Raw genomic sequence first — 22,546 nt, 5'->3', positions numbered from 1 at the left:
TTGACATGGAAACAATAGTTGTTACTCTAATAGTATATTATGCAACGAGCATTTAATGATGGTCATTATGAAGCGAGTATGAGGGCTAGAGGTATAGAGTACTAGCTTCATAATGATAATTAAATGCAAGTTGTATACACGATTTTTTCTATTATATTCACAACAAAAAATATATTCAAATTTATTAATTTTGTAACGCAAACAAATCAAGTAGTTTATCAGTTTGTTTACATAATATTGAGAACTATCAAAGCGTATGTATTTGACTCGCCATTGGTCACTGCGCGTGCGCCACCTTCATCGAGAATGCCATATCGCGATCCTGTTGGTTAAAAATCTGTATCGTAATGAATATCTGTATTATAATGAAGTTCATTATGATACAGGTAGTGAAATCATGTGTGATATACAGTGATGAGCGCGCTAATAACCGCCAAAACAGCACAAAGGATGGAAAATGTATTAAGTTGTGAGATAAAAAGAACTGAAACTAATCGAGATGGGATATTTAGCGATATTAATCTCTAAATTTACATTAATATATTGATTGTTTCCCACCTTTACACGTATCGGATAAGTATGTCAACTAAAACTGTCGCTGTGACAGTGGTATTTAGTTGCCAAACTCGTGCGATACGTCTAAAGGTGGGAAACAATCAATATAATGTAAATTGATAGGTTAATATCGCTAAATATCCCAGCTCGACTAGTTTCATTTCGTTTTATCTCAAAGCTTAATACGTTTTCCATCTTTTGTGCTATTTTGCCGGTTATTATAATAGCACGCTCATCACTGTATTATAATATGAGAATAAAAAATATATTTAGTTCAAAAATGTGTTGTGATTTAATATTTTGAAATGTTGAATATGTTACATATTATGTGAATCCATTTGAATTTAGGTAAAAAGAAATAAATAAAAAAGACTCACAATCAATTTATTTTACCACGAACGACCGGTTTCTCATACTATAATTTACTTATTTTTAGTCAAGGGACTTCTTTTATACGGAAGAAAACACACAAAAATGTCGTAATAGTATGTTAAGAATAGACCAGTATTGTCATTAGCTAAATATATATGGCAGGCTACATGTTTTACTTTCGAGACCATGTTGAAAAATGGGTAAAAATTAATTCTCAATTAGTTAAAAAATTATCTTGGCTTAAAACTAAGCAAGCTTGAGTGCTTCAAAATTTTTATTGGATTCACTCCAATATAGATTAATAAAGGTGTTGTATGTATTTATATTAAATTCTCAAGCCAGGAAATGTTTAGTGAACTTGGTATACATTTCTGACTTCAAGGATTTTACCGTTTATTACTATCGGAAATGTTTATCTATATTTTCCTAATTTTCTTAATAGTAGTATTAAAATATTCAAAGCATTTTTGCGTAGATATTTCCAGTTATTTTCACCGTTGGCAGTGATAGTCATGTAATACTTTTGACGAAGAGTTCATGGGCTAAGGGAACGTCCTCTTTAGCATCATGCATTGACAGCCTTTCTACACTTTAAGTACTCTTATAATACACTTCAGGTCTCGAAAGGACTGCAATGCGGACTTAATGCTCTACGAAGTGTTTTGGTAATTTCTTTTACTATTATTAGAGAGATTGTAAGCCCCTTATTTCAGTTACGTTAAACGTTATACGTTATTCTGCTCATGCGCATTAACTGAAAAATAACGTATCACTTTATTAACGGATAAGGTATCCCCTTATTTAGGTAGAAATAAGTTTCACGTTATTAAGGGATTACCTACGTATTTGTAAGATTGCCAAATGTCATATATCTAAATCATAATAAACGAAAAAAAAAGGTCATATGAGCTGAACCAAAGACAACTAGAATAAAAAATATAGTAACGATGTATAAAATTGTAATCAAAATTTGTTTTTCTTAAAAATTATCAGGTAATAAACGTATTATATAATTGAATATAATCTGCTTGGCAACCCGGATAGAATAATTCTAAATTAGGATGTCTTGCTAAACTTAGGATGGTGTCGGCCGGTATGCGCTCGACCGTTTTGCGCCCTTACCTGAAATCGGGATGTATAGCTAATTATTTTCTTATATCGACCGTTTTGCGCTCTCTTGTAATCGATGTTTAATTTTATTCTACCATAACGATCAGGTAACGGTTAGGCTAGTAAAAGTAGTTTTAAAAAATCATAAAACTGTAAAAAAAATGGATATAGTCTAGGTGATATGCACAGCAATTTTAAGGTGGAAACACAAAAAAATCTTATGTATGTCTTTGTACTCACATAATGCTAAAAAAATCACGGCTTTTAGATTTCAATGCCTATTTTTTTTAAATTCTCATTATAGAAACACATATACAGGGTGTTTCATTAATAATTGTCCATATAGTAACTGGAGAAACCTTAGCACAAAATACGAAGATTTAACCTAAAACGCTTAAATAAAATGTGATTCCTTACTGAGTTACAGGGTGTTTTGTCTAAAAACTTAAAAACTATTTTTGCTCAGCATTTTAAAACTATTCGACATATCCTTTTCATACTTGGCAAAAAGTGCAACTACTATACACCCTACTAAATTATGATAAACAAACGTGTATAGCTACTACCAGAGGCGTACGACAGGGGATAGTGTCTGGTTGACCCTTCTCAAATTCTACGCCACTGGAGGAATTACTATTTTAGTGCCATTTTTAAATTCTCCAATAATTTCTACGTACATAATATACTCTTCATTGGAACGATAAAGTCATTAGTTTTCGAGATATTTGAAGTTAAATATGAAACGGCACATTTATTTTGATTAATTTGCGATATGATTAAAATTTAAAAATTATTTGTACCCAGTACTTTAAAACTATTTGGCGTATCCTTATCATACTTGGCAGAAAGTGTAGGTACTGTACACCCTACTAAATTAAGATAAACAAACGTTTCTATCTACTACCAGAGGCGTACGACAGGGGATAGTGGCTTGTTGACATTTCCCAAATTCTACTCCACTGACGAAATTGCTATTTTAGTGTAATTCTTTGATTTTCCAATACTTTTTATGTAAATAATATACTCTTCATTCGTAACGATAAAATGATTAGTTTTCGAGATATTTGAAATTAAAAATGAAGCGACACAATACATTAATCAAAATAACCGTGTCGTTTCATTTTTAACTTCAAATATCTCGAAAATTAATAACTTTATCGTTACGAATGAAGGGTATATTATTTTTAAAGAAAGTATTGGAGAATCCAAAAATTGAACTGAAATAGCAATTCCGCCAGTGGCGTAGAATTTGGAAAGGGTCAACCATTCACTTTCCCCCGTCATACGCCTCTGGTAATAGCCAGAAACGTCTGTTTAACATAATTTAGAAGTTTGTACAGTACCTATACTTCCTGCCAAGCATGAAAAGGATACGTCAAATAGTTTAAAATTCTGGGCAAAAATAATTTTTAAATTTTTAGATAAAACACCCTGTAACTCAGTAATGAAACACATTTTATTTTAGTGTTTTAGGTTAAATCTTCATATTTTATGCTAAAGTTTCTCCAGTTACTATATGGACAATTATTAATGAAACACCCCGTATAAACATGGATAATTTTGTTTTAATTACTTGCTTATAGCCTGTAGATATAGTAAAAATTGCGATAAGCTTTTATTTTAACATTTAAATTTAATTTAATATCTCACTGAAATATGTGGTTCTTGATAATATTACGAAAATTAATGTCTAAAGAAGGAAAATACCCGAAAGTTAAGTTAGGACCGAAGGGTTGGGTCTTCCTCCTTCCCCACAGATTTTGAGTCAGGTAGGTTCACCAGACTATTATTGTAGAATGAAATTAAAATTATATTGCAAGAGAGCGCAAATCGGCTCATTAAGGAAACTGTAGTAGTTAGATATTTCTATTATGAAAATCACAAAGCGCAAACCGGTCGATTTCAGGTAAGGGCGCAAAACGGTCGAGCGTAAACCGGCCGTATTCCTTAGGATATATGTTTTGTGTTCCTAAAGTAGTAAATTGTCTTTGGTGAACGTCTTAATACATTTTCTTCCATTATGACAAATAATTCAACAAAATAAGTTATAGCACACAACTGCCGTTTTGTAGGTTACGTGTGCCAAATGTCAGTTAACCTTAACCTGTGTGCGTATTTCAGCGTATTTTCTGAAGGGATTCAAAAACTATTTTAAGCAAACACGTTATCCCTTATTTATCACTCAGTGCGCATGACAAGTATAACGTTTTACGTTTAACGTACGCCAAAAAGTAGAGAGTCTAAAATCTCTCTATTTTGGTATGATTCCTGGGCTAAGTCAAAGCCTTGTAAATTATCAAACATTGTGGTAGGGGAGCCCAAGCGGGGATTTTTGCAGTTACTCGAGCGCGCCAGATTATCATATGGGGAGAAACCTGGTACCCTGCAGATGTACCTCTACCATATATTGGCTTTTAACACAGGGAAGTTCGTTAAGGGGCCGAAAAAAAAATCTATCCTTAAAATACTGGAAATTGTCAGATTAAGATAAGGTAAGTTAAGTACATGCAAAAGAGTGTATATTTAAAAATTCTGAAGATTTGAGCGGGAGTATGGAAATGGGTGAGTCACTAACTTTCACAAGAAAAAAGCGAATATTTCGCGAAATTAACGTCAGATCGAAAAACTATTAGATACGTGTTCAATATTTTTCAAAAATCTATCGAATAGTACTAAAAATGACCCCCACGGAAAGGGGTGGAGGTAAATTTAAAATTTTAAATACAAACCCCGCGATGTTTCGCAAAATGAACACAGATCGAAAAACTACAAAATACACTTTCAAAATGTTTTTGAAAAATATATCGAATGGTACCAAGCATGACTCCCCACGGAGGTGGGGTGGGGGGTTACTTTAAAAGCTTAAATAGGACTCCCAAATTTTTATTGCAGATTTGTATTCTTTACCTAAAAATTTTTATTCGAGATATTTTTTTGAATTATGGATAGATGGCGCTATACATAATCGGAAAAAACGATTGTTGGAAATGGAAAATTAAATTAAAAAATGGAAGGTCCCCACTAAATTGGAAATTTTACTTAACTTTTTTTGGTTTTAGGACCTAATAATCACAACCCAATGGATCCCCATAACGCTCGAGTGACTGCAAATTTAGCATACTTTGCTCCCCTACCATTGACAGACTATCCACATCTTAATTACTCTTACAATGCGCTTCAAATCTCGAAAATACTTTACGTACTCCACTATATAAGTGTATGTATTGTCCGTTTCTTTCTGAACCAACTCCTTTTTTCTTTGTTTCCGTAAGTACAACAATGTCTAATTTGATTTTTTTTACTTCCTTTATTATTATCTCAAGTTTCTCGGTTAGCGATTTGACATTCCAGGTTCCTATATTCATTGTCCTTTTTCGTAGCCGTTTTCGTCTTGAAATTTTCCTATCTACATTTCCGAGGCATGGTTTGGGTTTTTTGGTATGTTGTGTTTTCCCTAGTGCTGGAGAACCAGTCCAACGACTAAACCCCCAACTTGGAGGACCAGGATTTTCTGCCGGGGTTTCTTCCCCTCGATTTTATACTATCCCTAAAACCATCGGGCTGCCACCTCCGCCCCACAGACCGTTGTGAAGATCTTCTTCTCCGCCCTGGACGCCGTTGTGGACTTCATCCGTGACCCTGGACAAGGGACCCTTAGCAGGTACTAGTTTCCCGGGTCAGGAAACACCTGGAATCTGCGGAAGGCAGGGATTGATTCACTTTCCCTGCGGACTATCCGAGAAGGAGTTCCTACCAGCTACCGGTTTTTTATCTACTTTTATCTACTCTATCTCGTAATTATGTATAAGTTTTTAGTTTGTGAAAACTGTCATTATAGATAGCAGTGCGTGAAGGATTTAAAGTGTGCGTGAAGTAACAATGTATTTTAAATGGGATTTACTTTTTCGCACTGTTTGACACACTTTCATATAATCAAATATCCTTAACTTTCGCGTTGTCATGGTGATGACATGTGAGCAATAAATTACAACAAAATTTTTTAATTTTTGACAATTTTGTGTTTTGAAAGAAGTTAGAATTTTTAAATGTCAAAGTTCTAAAAATTGTAGAATAGAAATGAATTCCAATGAGGAAAAGTTACAGTTTTTTTATTTGTTTTTCGTAGATAAAATATTGTATGAGACTGTGCGTGAAGTTCTCTTTGCGAACTTACGCGATGTATAGAACTCGCGCCGCTGTCGCTTGTGCTCTAAACATCGGCGTGCGTTCGCAAAAAGCATACTTCACGAACTGTTTCATAATAGTATATTGTGCAACAAGTGCAGAAAGGTACTAATTTCTCACGAGTTTGAAAAGTTGCGGTACGAGCGCAAGCGAGTGCCGCAATTCAAACGAGTGAGAAATTACCTTTCTGCACGTGTTTCACACTATACTTTTTCTACAAGCACAGTTTTTCCTAAAAATAAAAATCACAATTTCCAAACGACGATTAATTATAATAGGTACCTATGTGATAAATTTTAAACTGTATTTAGTTAATACCTACTAATCAATTTAAATTCCTTATACCTAAATAAATTGCACAGAAATCAGTTAAAAAATTAATGCACTGCCTTAATTTGTTTAAATTTAGACAAGTATTACACATTATTGACACTATATTTATGCAGTCACGGATTTACACAAAAAATACTTCATTCTACGTCTCTTGCACAGGTTGCTAAATCCTTATTGGTTATTTGATAATTATAAAATGTTTAATAAGAATAAAATTGTAAAATAAAACAGTTGTAACATCCATAATTTAGTTTCTATGCTATAGTTAAATATAATAATTATTGTCTTATAGGTTATATATTTTTGTCTAAAGTTTAACCACGGATGTAAACAGAATATAACGTTACTCAGAATGCGGTAGTCCACGGATGTAAACAGAATATAACGTTACTCAGAATGAGGTAGTCAACTGTGCAGAAAAGAACTTTGCGGCACAGAAACGTCACTTTGCGGCACAGAAACGTCACTTTTCTGCACACTAATGTCAAAAATCTTATACTGTGAGAAAATATCAAGTTTGCTAACATAAAACCGTGCAGAAAAGTGCACTTTGAATAGTGGTTGTAGAAAAATAACTATTATCAACGTGCTCAATAGAAAGACAACTCGTTTTAGTCAAAGTCAAACAAATACTAACCCTAAACGAATTTTGTGCATGTCTGCATATGACATCTAAAGCCGTCATGCGCACCTGTCAGTGGTAACGGTATCTAGTCTTTAGGCGTCATCAGCAATCGTAATGTTAAACCAGTGGTCGGCAAAGTGCGGCTCCAAAGCCGCATGCGGCTCTTTGACCCCATAAGTGCGGTTCTGGCACAAATATCCGTGGAAAGCGCAAGATTTTTTTATTTAAAAAAGAAATTTTTAGGAAAAAATTACATCTTATTTTAATAAATTAACATTTGTCAAAAATCCTCTTAATAACCGAGTTCGTGTTTAATTGAAAACATTGAAGGAAAAAACATGTGATCTTAGTTCGCAACACAAGTAGTCTGATTGAATGACCTGGAGAAGGAAGCCATGATCATTTTCAACGCTTGGAATAGTATTTCTGACTCTTACGCTCAGCTGAAAAAGCTCGCGTTTGGTGTTCTTTCCCTTTTCGGTCCTAAATATGAAGCTATTAGAGCAACAGTGACCTAAGCCCAAAAATGAAGTTTTGTGATAAATGGTAAAATGTATTTCCTGTATGTTTATGGAAGGCAACAAGAAATTATGTAGCGCCGTCTAGTCAAATATAGAAGTAGGTTGTGTAGTTTTAATGTTGCTGCTTTTATTGAGGTATTAATCTAAAAATGCTCAATTTGTGTGGCTTAGGTCACTGTTGCTGTGAGGGCCTCATATATATTCGGGAAAACTTTTTCAAGCATTCAAAATAAAAAACAAGAAAATACAAACCTGACTTACTAAAACTTTCAAATGAGATGCAAGCAGATTGTCAGTAGTATTCTTTTTCTCATGAACATCTTTCAGTGCGTCACAGTTTTTCGATTTCTCTCTAACGCATTAAATTGTATGTGACAGAAAAAAAGGCACGTCTTTGAATACTTTGGTAATTATTCTAGTTCGGTGATTATTCTAGTTGTCGATAGATGGCACCATAATCAAAAAAGAATTATTTATTAAATAAAATAATAATATTATCAATATAATCTGTACAATTTATAAGACTATACAAATGAAAGAAAATACCATTTTATAAATGCAATAGACACAATTGATTTGGTTTTATTCCAAATTGAAAATAAAATTTGACAACTGTCAGATTTAACAAAAATGTCACGTTAGAATAAATGTCATAAATGTGTATTATCACGGACTAACCTTTTTTTCTATAATTTGTGACGCACTGAAAAATGTTCATGAAAAGGAGAATAATTGCACAAGAGCTCTAAAATTATTGAATTTTTCCCGAGTGTCACTTTGGCAGTTTTAATTTCACGAGCCTAAGGCGAGTGAAATTATGTCAAAGTGTCACGAGGGCAAAAATTATATATTAATTTTAGAGTTCGAGTGCAATTTGTTGCGATTATTTCATGAATAAAACTGTTCAAAACCAAAATTTTATTGTAACTTATTTATGTAAGTACCAATTAGTGAAATTAAACACACAGTTGTTATAAATATGTATTTGACGGTTGAAAGTCATCACTTTTATAATTTTTAAAACATTTGTCATAAATGTCACTGAATGTATTTTTTCGTAGCAACGAAGGGCATCTGACGTAATATGCTTAACGACGGGAGATTATCAAAAATTATCACCTTATTTGCATGTCTGTAGCTTTCTATTAGTCAAAATCTCCTATGAATGAAATAATCATAATAATAAATATTTATTAAGCTGAAAATTTGTTAATAGCTTAAGGGTGTCTAGTCAGATAAACTTTGATATATGGGAACACTGTAACAGGGGCAGTTTTAATTGTGGAAAAGGTTAAAAATTTGGAACGGTTAGACCACGAAAACGGCACATTTATTTTGTCCGACAGAACATACTTAAACTCTCTGAACAGAGATTAAACTCTCATGCAAAAATCAGACTGCTATTTATCACCTGTCATAATTCCTGTCATTTGACATATTCTACATGTTCCACTCATTAAAACGCCCATTTGGTGATAAATAGCAGTCTGATTTTTTTTGCATGAGAGTTTAATCTCTCTTCGGAGAGTTTAGTCTGTTCTGTTGGACAAAATACATGTGCCGTTTTCGTGGTCTGACCGTTCCAAATTTTTAACCTGTTCCACAATTAAAACTTCCCATGTTCCAGTGTTTCCATATATCAAAGTTTGTCCGACTAGACACCCTTAAGCAATTAAAAAAATGTTCAGCTTGCTATTAATCAACTTTTTTTTCATACGCGGGATCCAGACCTATTAGTGTACTACTTATTTAGTGTAATAAAAGTTAACTAAAGAAGAAGATTTGGCTCCCAATTTTTTTAAATCGTTGTAATGTTCATATTTGGCTCTGTGGCTAATAAGTTTGCCGACCACTGGGTTAAACGAACTAAGTTTAGATATCAAAAAACATTAAACACTCACCTAGAAATCCTGGTATTGCTCCCAAAGGCATGACGAACAAACTAACCAGTAAATCTGCTATTGCTAATGACAGCAAAAAGTAGTTCGTGACATTTTGCAATCGTCTGTCTAACAGAACAGCTAAACACACTAAAATGTTTCCCAAACCGCCCGCTATAATAAACACCACAACGAACAAAAAACTCCAATCATAATGTAGACCACTCCACGTGACAAAATTTTCCCTACACGTCCACAGGATATCATCACTTTTATTTATCAACCGGCACTGAGCTTGCGACGCCCTTACAACGAAATCACTGACGTTGCTGCCTAGAAAGGATATGACGATGTCGCTTACATTCGAAGAACATCCCGTACAGTAATACCAACTGTCCGAGGTTGAGTTATACTGGCAGTAGTAGTCATACGCTTCTTGCTCCAAGTCTACGCAAGAAAGAGATAGGGAAACTTTTTGGGAGCACAAAGTACTTGTTGTATTTTGGACACATTTTGTAATACTTTCTTCTGCTGGTGATTGGAAAGATGAGAGCATGGTTCAAATGAAATCCATAGGTTCCTGTAACAAAAAAAAATATGTACATACAAATTATTTTACGTATCTATATCTAGAAAAAGACAAGCATTAACGGAAGAGCGGTGAAAAATGCAAAATAATAGAAGTAAAGAACACCATGAACTTAGAGAGATAAGTAAAAGAACACAAAAATCTATTAGGACGGAAAACCGAAAATATAAAAACCAACAAATTCAACAAACAATGGAAAATAACAAGAGCCTCAAAGTTCTAAGAAGACAATTAACAAATGGCAAAAAAGAAATAAGGAAATTAAAGGATAAAGATGGAAATATCATCATCAACAGAGATGAATTATTAAGGGTAGTAGAAGACTTCTATAGAGAACTATACAACAGCCAACAAAACCACGATGAGCCACTAGAAGGTTCAGGAAAAAGGTTAGTCAACCAAGGATCGGAATTGATGTCTGATATATCAACAGACGAAATCAGGAACGCATTGAGCTCCGGGAGAAGATGATATCGTTATGGAAGCCGTAAATATTGGAGGAGACAGACTTTTAAACAACATAAAGGAATTGTTCAACTTATGTCTGTACCAAAGTGAAACACCTACAAGATGGCACAGTGCACTTACCATCTTCTTACACAAAAAGGGCGATCCAACATACCCCGAGAATTACCGGCCCATGAGCCTATTAGACCACCTCTACAAGATATTCACAAGAATAATAACAAATAGACTGGAAACAAAATTGGATTTTTACCAACCTAAAGAACAGGCGGGTTTTATAAAAAACTTTGGCACTAACGACCATCTACACCGCATAAAAGGAATTATAGAAAAACCTATCGAATAAAACCGACCACTGGTCCTGACTTTCGTAGACTTTCGCAAAGTATTTGATACGATTGAAATTAATAGCATAATGAGAGCATTGGAGGAAAGTCGTATAGATTATCGGTACTCCAAACTGATAGCGAACATATACAATAATGCAACCATGGCCGTCTGACTACACAAAGATACCAAATTTATAAAAATTAAAAGAGGAATTAGACAGGGAGACACATTATCTCCCAAACTCTTTACGGCAATACTTGAACATACTTTCAAACAATTGGAGTGGGACGCCAAAGTAATAAATGTCAATGGTGAAAGGCTCTCCCAGCTACGATTCGCAGACGACATAGTTCTTATAACAGACAACTTAAAAGAGATTAGAACTATGCTTACTGAGTTAGATGCCGCCTGTAAAAAAGTTGGTTTAAACATAAATTTTGGAAAGACACAATACATAACAAACCTGGTACCAAGCGAAAATCCAAAAGTCGACGTCAACGAAATAGCATTGGTCCATAAATATAAATACTTAGGACATGAAATCCAAATTACCAGGCACAATCAAACTACCAAATTACAGAGAAGGATCACCATAGCATTGCCCGCATATGGAGCTCTATCAGACATCTTCAATAGCAACTTGCCAAATTATTTGAAAAGGAAGACGTTCAACCAATGTATGCTTCCAGTCAGGACTTACGGCGCCGAAACATTATCGCTAACACAGGCCACAGCCACGAAACACAGAGAGGCCCAAAGAAGAATGGAACGGTCACTACTTGGACTGACTCTCAGAGACAGGATAAGAAACGAAGAAATCAGAAGAAGGACAGGCGTCACAGATGTCATAGAGCGAGTAGCATGGCTGAAGTGGAATTGGGCGGGCCATGTACCCAGAATGAAGGACGGGAGGTGGACCCAAAAAATTACAGTGTGGAGACTAATAGAAGACAGAAGAAGTAGAAGTAGACCACCTACACGATGGACAGACGACGTCAAAATGATTGCTGGGAATTGGTTGTAGAAAGCAAAAGATTGACAAAACTGGAAGAAATTAGGGGAGGCCTATGTTCAACTTTGGATGCAGAAGGCTGGATTATGATGATGATCTATATTTAGAGTATTTATTTATTATAATTTGAAGACAAAACTATCCACGTAATGATTTTTGGTTTTGTACCATAATCTACAAAGTATTTTGAGTTGCATCCTATTTGTACAGAGAACATTGTTTATCTAAAACCATATCCACCTACTGCATAAGTGATCTTGTGCGCAAGCTTAAACCTTTTCTGTAAAGCAGAAGAATATTAGTCCTGATTTTCGAAAGACTGGTATCTACCCTTTGAATAGTGAGCGATTCACAGAAGCAGAATTTCCAGCGCGTCAACAGTAACTGACCGGCTCCTCCTACTTCTAACTGATCTGCACAAGCTACTAGTACTTCCTCATCAGCAGCATAAGAATATACTACAACTGAGCATATAGCCATTTCACATCATTCCTCAAAAGTTCCTTGCACATCTTTTGAAGAACCACCAAATTCTGAAGAATCTAATGTCACCCAAGACCTTACAATGCCAATAAAAATCCTGATTACACCTGAGAAAAATCCGACCATTTCCTAAAGCTGCACAACGTAAAGAAGCTCAAAGAAGAAGGAAGGGAGGCAGAAGTCCTACTTTAACTAGTACGCCAGGGAAAAAATATCAGAGAGATTAGTTTTCGAGAGAGAAAGAAGTCTGGTAAATCAACTGCAATCATCGGTAATCTATCTAATCAAAAGATAGCCTGTGAAGATTCTGATCAAGATAAAGATGATGGATGACCTAGAAATATCTCTGAGGTCTGAGGAGGATGAAATGGAAGAAATAAATTAAAATAATAAATTTTAAAAATTTACCAAAATTTTTTGAATTTCCTCTTGTCTTCTTCGCTTCAGTATCCATCTGGCTTGCAATTTTTAGAAGCCATGGAGGTGTTACCAGGGAAATAGACCAATAGGTTTTCAATTAAAAATCTTTTAGTAATATTTTTAATATTTTTCAATATTATTAATGTTTCTAAGAGGTTGAAAATTTACTTTGCCTTTCAGTTGTCAGATGACGCTAGTCACCTACTCCATAAACGTCAGTTGCAATGCGGGGATAAGCTTTCGTGATTTTGTCACTTCGGTCAGAAAGCAGCAGGTCTACGCTCTCTGATGATGGCTTCAAATAGAGTCGAAAATCGTCGATTTAGAGTGCTGGTCTGCGCTCCCTGGTCTAAGTGAAAAATAGGACGGTTTTGCCTTCGCATTGCAACTGAATAAAAATGGAATTTAAATTTTAATTTTGAAAAAAATATTTAAAAAACTGTCCCTCGCCTCCTATGTCTCCCCTATTTTATACTTATCTAATACATAAAAATCTCGTTTCACATATTTTACAGATCTCGTGTCTCGTGTCACGTGATGTTTATTATCGAAGTTTTCCGAAACGGTTAGACCTATTTTGAAGTATTTTTTATATACATTTGATAGGTCTGACAATTTTTATACCTACCCTTTTTATAAATTTTTTTGTTATATATTAATTTTTTTATGATTTGCATCAAAATACCTGTATATCTTTATTTAATAGTGATATTAGTACTTTTTTATCCACATATGCTGTAATAGCTGAAAGATGGCAATTGATTAATAAGTGTTATTCAATTAATATCATGCGATGAGTTTTTATGTCTTTAGCTCAGTGAAAACCGAAAGCCCAAATGTTATAGAATATGAAGGTAAAGATAATTTGAATCCATCACATGTTTATTCATACTGTTCTCTTGCATAAAAACGAGGTATTTTTTGAGTCAGACATTCAGTCAGACATTTTTTTGAGCCAGACATTCAGCCTCAAAAAATTATTAATGGTAAACAAGTATCTCGACAGAAAGTGTCAAAAACAAATCACAATCTGTTCGTGTAAATGTTTATCTGGCAACAACATGTCTAAAATTAGGTTTACATTTTCACCAATTGGTCATTGATAATAGCTATTTGCTGGAGAAGTTTCGTTAGTGACATGTTGCAAAAAAATTATCCTTCATTTATCATCTTTAATTACTTCCCGGACTTAATTGGTGTTGAAGTCAGTGATGTAGTTACCTGATTTTTTTAGGAGAATATATTATTTCAAAAGTTTCATGCAATTCTTATTTATAATAATATAGTCCTTATCCCGCGTACCAAATAAAATATTATTAATAGCAAGCTGAAAATTTGTTCATAGCTTAACGGTGTCTAGTTGGACAAACTTTGATGTACGGGAACACTGCTCTGCTTTAACTCAAAAAACACATTCTTGGGGAAACAGCCAAAAACTGTTTTTAAAATACATTAGTAGAATGGAAGTTGCCCATTTTATCTTTGTTTAAAATGAGGGTTCCAGTATGAATTGGTGTATGATTTTACTACCCACCGGTAGGTGGTGACGCAGTTAATCAGTTTCATTATTTAAGTGAAAACAGAGAAATTTTGAGTTACACCACTTCATTACTAAAGCAGCGACTGGAACAGGGGAAATTTTAATTGTGGAACGTGATTTTAATCGTGAAACGTGTCATCCTGACAAGTTTATGATTAAAAAAATACAGGGTCTTTTGTAAAAGGTATATTTAAAAGACCCTAATAAGGGTTACATCACAAAACAAAACGTTTTCGGATTAACAAGTAATCCATCATTAGCCAATAACATGCATGCGTGAGCCACCAAAAAGTTACGGGTAAAAACCCTTTAAAAGGTATAAGATCTTATACTATACTACATGTTATATTTAAAATAATTGGATGTTGCAAATATTCCTGGATATTACCCAGGGCAACACAGGACTCTAACCCACGTGGATGTGACCATTAAACATAATGTGTAGTATAATAAATATAAGATCTTATACCTTTTAAAGGGTTTTTACCCATAACTCTTTGGTGGCTCACGCATGCATGTTATTGATGGTGCGAAAACGTTTTGTTTTGTGACGTAACCCTTATTAGGGTCTTTTAAATATACCTTTTACAAAGGATCCTGTATTTTTTGTGATTTATGGTATACAGCCAGCTACAGGAATTTTATTTTCCTCGTGGATTTTTAAGTTTATGATTGTAAAAACCAGCAGACTGTTTTAAAGTTTATTCACTAGCCAACGTTATAATATAATATAATATGATGAAATGTTTGTCTGACAAAAATATTGGGCATTTTAACCAGTCGGACACATCTCACATGACAGGAATTATGTTGGTGATAAATAGCAGTCTGATTTTACTATGAGAGTTTAATGAAAGTGTAAAAAATCAATTGGAAGTTTTGTCCGACAAAATTCGAAACCTGTAAGATTTAGATAGTTTCGAATATCGGAGACTACGAAAACTGCCATGAATTTTGTCGGACAAACCTTTTTTTGTATATCATTTACCGTTGGCTATTGAATAAACTTAAAAACATTCTGCTACTTTTCACAATCATAAACTTGTCTGGATGAGACGTTTATCACGTTCCACAATAAGATATTCCCCTGTTCCAGTGTTCCTGTACATTAAAGTTTGTCCGACTCGACTCCGTTAAGCTATGAACGTTGGATCCATGACTAATAATTATGTTTCTACAATTCGACAGAAATATTATATTGATACATACAAAATATAGAAATATATGGGACAAAAAGGTTGCTCGAAACAGCGGAGATGAAAACCCTTCGAAAAATCGATGGTAAGACTCTATGGGACAGAGCTAGAAGTACAGATATACGACGGAGATGCAAGGTGGATAACATTAATAACTGGGCAAGAAACAGAAGAATAGAATGGAATGACCAAATAAGCCGAATAACAACAAATAGGGTAATCAGGATAGCGAGAGACGGTTCCCAAATATGAAGACCATCAATAGGAAGACCACGAAAACGATGGAACGACAACTTACTAGAGGCACGTTGAAAAAATAGACAGTCATGTCTATACAAAAAGAAGAAGAAGAAGAAGAAAAAAATATAGAAGTAATTACTAGAAAGTTTAAAATATTAGAAAGGGACGAGTAAAGTACGATCACAGATTGTTTTCAATATTGTTAATATTGAAAGTAAAACGTTCGTTCGTATTTAGCAGATGCCGCCACGTAATCCATGTTATCATGATCTTTCGTTTGTGGACCGAGGCCGGCGGCCTCAGTTTTAGTTAAAATAGAATAGAAGTAGATTGAATGCTCGAATATATGGAATTTACAGGAATAAAAGGCAGGTGTCGAGCATCTAGTTTATTAAATCTGGCCCAAGTATACTTTCGCTAACTTAGCATCATCAGGGGCATTTCATCAAATTAGAAAGATATCCCAGCAAAGTGCGACATTGGCAAGAAATTTTAAAAATGTTTTGAAACTGATAAATACACATAACACACACTGGACAAAGGACAAACAGATCAAAATTGAATAAAAATTATGCTACACCTTAGCAAGTAAAAATGGAAGAACAATAAATGACACTGAATTTTAGTTGTTCAGAGAGAATAAAATATGCGCTCTCTGAGGAAACCCTAATAAGGGTAGAGACTATTTAGGGTGTTTTTGGCAATCTCTGGACTAACTAAAGTAAGACAGCTCTTGTTTCGGCACACAACGAAATGATTATTTATTAAGATCACAAACTTAAAGTAAAGAACTCCTAAAATATGTAGGACCAGATCTGACCAAACAACTAATGAAAATAGTCCAAAAAATAATCGAACACAACAGAATATCACAAGAATGAAGATCAAGTAACCTAATACTTTAGAAGACAAAGCGAATGTGGAGAACTACAGAGGAATTAATTTATTAACACATAACAAATAAGCTCAGTGAAGTTATAACACTAGCCGAATAACAACAAGGTGTTAAGTCGGGAAAATCATTCTCCGAGGCTATATTTATAATGAGGCAAGTGCAAGGAAAGTCACTTGAATAGAACAAACCGACATATCGGTTTCGCGAATCTTAAGAAGGCATTTGACAGGGTCAAATTTTAGGACGTTATTGTACGTAAGAGAAGTACCTGTAGGAATAATCAAAAATTTATAAATTGTCTACCAGAAAAACACAATAAAAGTAAAAGTAGAAGAAGAACTAACTGATCCAATTGAAACGCAATGGCATAAGGAAGGAGTATTCCCTGAGCTTCAGTTTAATCATGCATAAAATAAAAAGAAAGTAAGAACAGAAAAATGGATGCTATTGTTACCCAGCTTTAAAATAAATTTATTAACACGAACTTTTTACAATACTTACAACACATTGACAACTGAAATTTAAATTACAACTGATATTTAAATGTCAGCCCTCTGCCCTCTATGTTTATATACATTTTCTGACGTTTCATACTTTAGACAGTACTGGATTTTTCGATGACATCTCGAATATTTTCGAACTCAAATACTTCTTCTTTTGCATCAAGGGACGTTTTCTACATGGGATCAATCTTACGGAACTGTCCTAATACTATACATAATAAATAAATAATATAAATAATATTTTCTGTGCAGACGACGCAACACTAATCTCATTATTTAAGATAATTTATAACATATGCTACACCAATGTAGTACAACCGCCAGAAAATTTAACATGTTAATATCCCCAAAACAGACAATCAACTAAGTTACAACCGTTAAAACAGCAAATCAACTAAGATGTAAATTGGAGCTATACGTTCAGATAATAGAAGAATTTAATGAGTTTAAATATCTAACCATCACACTATCTAGCTACAGAAAGCTCGAAAGAACAGTGCAGGATCAAGTGAATATGGAAATAAAAATATCAGGAAAGAAATGGAAAGCAAAATCTGATCTAAATCATCTTCTCGATGTTGGTCGCATATATCATCATCTAAAACATCTACCGCATAATATCGCTTTTGTGAGAAGTTAGACAATCTTGAAGAGAGCGGCTGGTTTGGCCAATATAGCAGAGGTTGTACCCTGTATGGAGTATATGATAGACAACATTAGTATGTTATAAAGGGTTAAATGGAAATTTTGGACTTAAAAATCAACTTTCTTACAGTTCTGTTGTTTTAGGGCTATTTTAACTAGTAAGTTTGTGAAAAGTTTAGTAAGATTGTTCAAGATTTGTGGAAAATAGGCGAGAGAAGCATATTTTGTGGCTGGTTCAGGGGTAAATGGGGAATTGTTCAACTGTATGTTATTAGAAATGGACGCTAATTTTTCACCATTAGGTGCTTCTGAAATAGAATGCCCATAGCTTTTGGAAAATAGATAGTTATTGATGATATATGGGATAGGAGTTATGAGAGGGAATGGATTGGAGTAGACTCAGAGATTCATCTGTATACATCGTATGTGTCAACGTGTATAGAATAATATGTATGCATAAAGCAACATAAATATATACATACTCTATATATCCAGAAAAACTACCAATTGTTTTGTACACTATTGTGCTAATTTAAATACTTTATCAAATATTTTTTTAGTGAACTTATGAAGCATTTGATACTTTAAAAAGCAATTAAAAAAACAGTTTTATTCATAACCATTAAACCAATGAAGTAGCCGACTTCGTCCCCTCCTATTAACAAATGACATGTTTTTTAAATTTTGAAGAAGCTGTTGGTTTCTGAGTTTCTGGGGGGTGGGGTCAAATTTTCGTTGGAACAGATTGTATATTATAATACGTATATATTATATTCATATATATTTCCCTAAACAAGTATATATGGCTACGTCATTGGTGGTGATATGTTGCAGCGTAACCGTCGAAAGTCCAACCGCTTTAACCGCTTGACCATACCGAACCGATTCCGGACTCGTGCGCCTCCTTTTTGATTTATTTGTTGACTAGCAGTTAATCTAACTGACGAAAAGCCGTTTTCGCTAGACAAGAGCGAAAGCAATTTGCAGCGGAATTTGATTTTTCACTCGATGTGGTTGCGATCGGGCCTACACGATGAAACACATGCAGGAATTTTGATGAAATTGCCTGAAATCAATTTGTCTGTTTTAATGACGATCAAATGAATATGGAGACAAAGTGTGTGTGCTTTATCGGACAAATTTGTTTGCCAAACGTTTAAAACCGAACAATTTTTTGTAGACAAAGCTGCTGACGGGATTACTCGGATTAGGTGCTTTATGTAGAGTATAAATTGGTGATGTTTAATGTTGATAATGGAATTAGTTGTTGAGTTCGCTATTTTTATTTTATTTTTGTTTAAAATTTTGATACTGTTTCTAGTAGTAAAGCGGCTTTAAAAGGATTATTTAAAAAGCATTGCAGACTTTTATACAAAATATATTTTATTGAGAGCCCAAAATGTCTTTTTTTTTCGAATCGTTTAGTTATGTATAACTCTGTCTAATTCTCTATCTGTGTGACAAGTACCGAAGGAAAAAGCCTTGTTCTTTCAGACCCTCTCCATCAACAGAGATATGCAACATTTTTGTGAACTAAGCAAACTTTGTGTGGTTTTACACTTTTCTCGATAGTGTGTTTGTGTGATTCGAGTTTAAATCAATCACGTATGTTCTTCAGCCATAAACACTAACCATGTCTTCGCAGGTCCTGCAATCATTTGTGTGGTTCGTTATTGAAGCGCCTTTTCCTAATGATAAATAGTTTCTATATATTCTGTCTTTCGCAGCTTGATTGCTGCCACAACACTACCGTTTTTTCATTTTTGTCAAAACTTTGTCATTTGTCACGTGATCCATTCATACTCAGATCTTCATGATACAATGGGATTACAGTACGGGAGAAAATTATGCTAAATTTGCAGTTAGTCGAACGTTATGGGGACCTATTGGGTTGTGAAGAGTAGGTCCTAAAACCAAAATTAAGTAAATATTTCCACAAAGTGGGGGAGTTTCCACAATTTTCCATTTCCAGCAATGGTTTTTTCCGACTATATCGCCATCTATCCATAATTCGAAAAAATGTTTCGAATACGAATTCGAATGTTACTTATTTTTACGTAAGGAATCCAAATGTGCAATAAAAAATTGGGACTCCTATTTAAAATCTTAAAGTAACCCACCACACCACCTCCGTGGAGGTCGTATTTGGTGGCATTCGAAAGATTTTTTCAAAATAATGAATACTTACGAGTATTTTTGTTTTTCGATCTGATGTTCATTTCGAGAAATATCGCGGGGATTGTATTTAAAATTTTAATTTACCTCCCACTCCTCACCGTGAGGGGTAGTGTTTGGTATTATTCGATAGATTTCTTAAAATATTAAATAAATATTTTTTAGTTTTTCGATCTGACGTTAATTTCGCGAAATATTCGCTTTTATTTATGAAACTCGCCCATTTCCTTACGCCCCGCTAAAATCGTCAGATTTTTAAATATAAACTGGTTCGCATGTACTTAACGTGCCTTATCTCAATCTGACAATTTCGAGTTTTTCTAAGGATAGATTTTTTTCGGACATCGCTTAACGAACTCCCCCCTATTAAGGCCAATAGATGGTCGAGGTACATTTACAGGGTACAAGGTTTCTCCCCATGTGCTAATCTGACGTTCCCACAAAACTGCAAAAATCCACGCTTGGGCTTCCTTACCATTATGGATAAGAATATTGTATTAGTGCTACAACATCCATATTTCAATACAGAGTTTAGTTGCATTTAACAAATCTTAGCACGGTTATTCTGAGGCTACTGTTGCTTATAAATCTTCATCTTCAGTAGAGTAAATCTTGCTATGTCTATTCTTCCACTTACTTTCAGGTCTTGATCTAGGCTGTCGGTTATCCAGAAAAACAAGTATTTGAATTTTGTCACGTGTTCTATTTTCTTTTCGTAGATAATTATAAGGCGGAACCTATATTGTGACAGCAAATAAAGATGCTGCAATTGACAACTAATATTATTTCAAAGACTCGAAAGAAGAGTTTATCCAGCGTGTAGCGCAACAGTTCAATAACCATGATTGGTTGGTTAATGATCTTAGCGCGGCCATGCAGAATTTTCTTCCAGGAATCTTGTTGAAGATATTCTTCTTTAGCGGCGAATCGATTGAGGGTAAAATTTGATTGATCCGCGCGCATGCGCACGCCGACAGTACGGTATTAGTTGTTATACGGGCTCTGATTGGGTGTTGAAATTTTGAAATGATCTGTCAATAATTGTTCAATATGGAGGTTATCGGTAAACAAAAATATTGTATAATATTAGTTTTTATTGATGTGTGGACAGAAATAGAATCAAATTTATAATTATAGTGACTTTTTTAAATAGTTTTGAAAAGCCGCAGCTATAGTCGGTTCGCTAAACTCAGACGCAACTGGCTAGATATTTTAGTCGATAATTTTTTTGTTTTTTGCCAATTTTGCAAAAATTGGCAAAATTACTAACTATTTAGTGATTATTAACTATTTAAAAATTATTTTTTGCCAATTTTAATAAAATTTTCGAAATTACCGACTAAAATATCTAGAAAGTTTCGTCTGAGTTTAGCGAACAGACTATACGTAATTCTAAATGTTTCAGTTGGAAATACCTAATAGTTTCAATACCTATCTGTTTGGAAAATGTAAACAAAATAATGTAGTTACCTATTAGTAGGCAATGCTTTAATTTACATAATCTGATTACGAACAAACTTTCTACAAATTTTCATCTCATATATCGTTTTCTTACTCTATATTTTGTTGTATTTTATTTCGACAAAAATCAAACTATAATTTTATTAAATTCATATAAATTTATGGTGTAAACGTTTAGTTTGTGTATATTCCCACATGACGTATACGAGAGTTTGGTGCAGTTTGAAATGGCGTCAACTTTCGTACGGCGCGGTAGACGTGAAGTGGGTTCAAGCCCCAAGCAAGTTAGTATTTTTTTATTTTTTTTTTTTTTAGATTTTATGATTGTAAGTATATTATTATATAATTTTTGAAGATATTCTTCTTTTTTGAAAGTGGTAGATAAGAAAGTTAGTTCGATTTTTAAATAAAATAAGTACAAATAACCTTTTAAGTATATTTACTTCGTTTAAATTACCTATTCTATAATAGAAGAATATCTTCTTACGTGCGTACAAAGTACACACACATCCTTTTTTTTTCAAATCAGTCGACACAGTTACAAACCAAGATGACGTAGTTAGATGACTTCTATAAAGTTTTTGAATACTTTGGTATTGCCTGGACCCCCATTTCACAATTTACAATTAAAAGTAGGATTAATTATCATTATGCCCCTCTGTGGCACAGTGTTAAGAGCGCCTACCTTTGGATCTAAAGGCCCGAATGTTCGTGAGTTCGAATCTCACCCGGGTCTGGAATTTTTCGTTTATTATAAATTAATAAATGAAAATATTTTCTGTCCTTGTGGGATCGGTACTCACAGAAGGGACCGCAGACGTTCGGATACAATTAGCTTCTCTTTGTAAAGACAATGACGTCGACTTTGCAAAGTAACAAGACACTTACTCAACACATACACTACACATGACACTAGGTACCTAATAGCAAAAATTCACCGTACCTATCATGACAATGGCCCCTAGTTGTCGAGGCATTGGCTAAATAAAAAAAAAAAACATTATGCTGCGT

At 34.1% G+C, this 22,546-nt stretch overlaps 1 protein-coding gene across 2 annotated transcripts in view; it reads right to left on the bottom strand.

Moving 5' to 3' along the window:
• Positions 1–22,546, bottom strand: part of LOC114329832 (5-hydroxytryptamine receptor 2A) — an 895,697-nt gene that overhangs the window by 461,207 nt on the left and 411,944 nt on the right. For both annotated transcript variants that reach the window (XM_050646408.1, XM_050646409.1), the window contains exon 3: positions 9,603–10,161. In XM_050646408.1, coding sequence (XP_050502365.1) covers positions 9,603–10,137 — 535 coding nt within the window. In that variant the 5' untranslated portion in view covers positions 10,138–10,161. The remainder of the gene's footprint in view (positions 1–9,602; positions 10,162–22,546) is intronic.

The sequence above is a fragment of the Diabrotica virgifera genome, chromosome 3, assembly GCF_917563875.1.
Source record: "Diabrotica virgifera virgifera chromosome 3, PGI_DIABVI_V3a".
NCBI classification, from domain to species: Eukaryota; Metazoa; Arthropoda; class Insecta; order Coleoptera; family Chrysomelidae; genus Diabrotica; species Diabrotica virgifera.
This window is presented reverse-complemented; position numbering and strand designations above follow the sequence as displayed.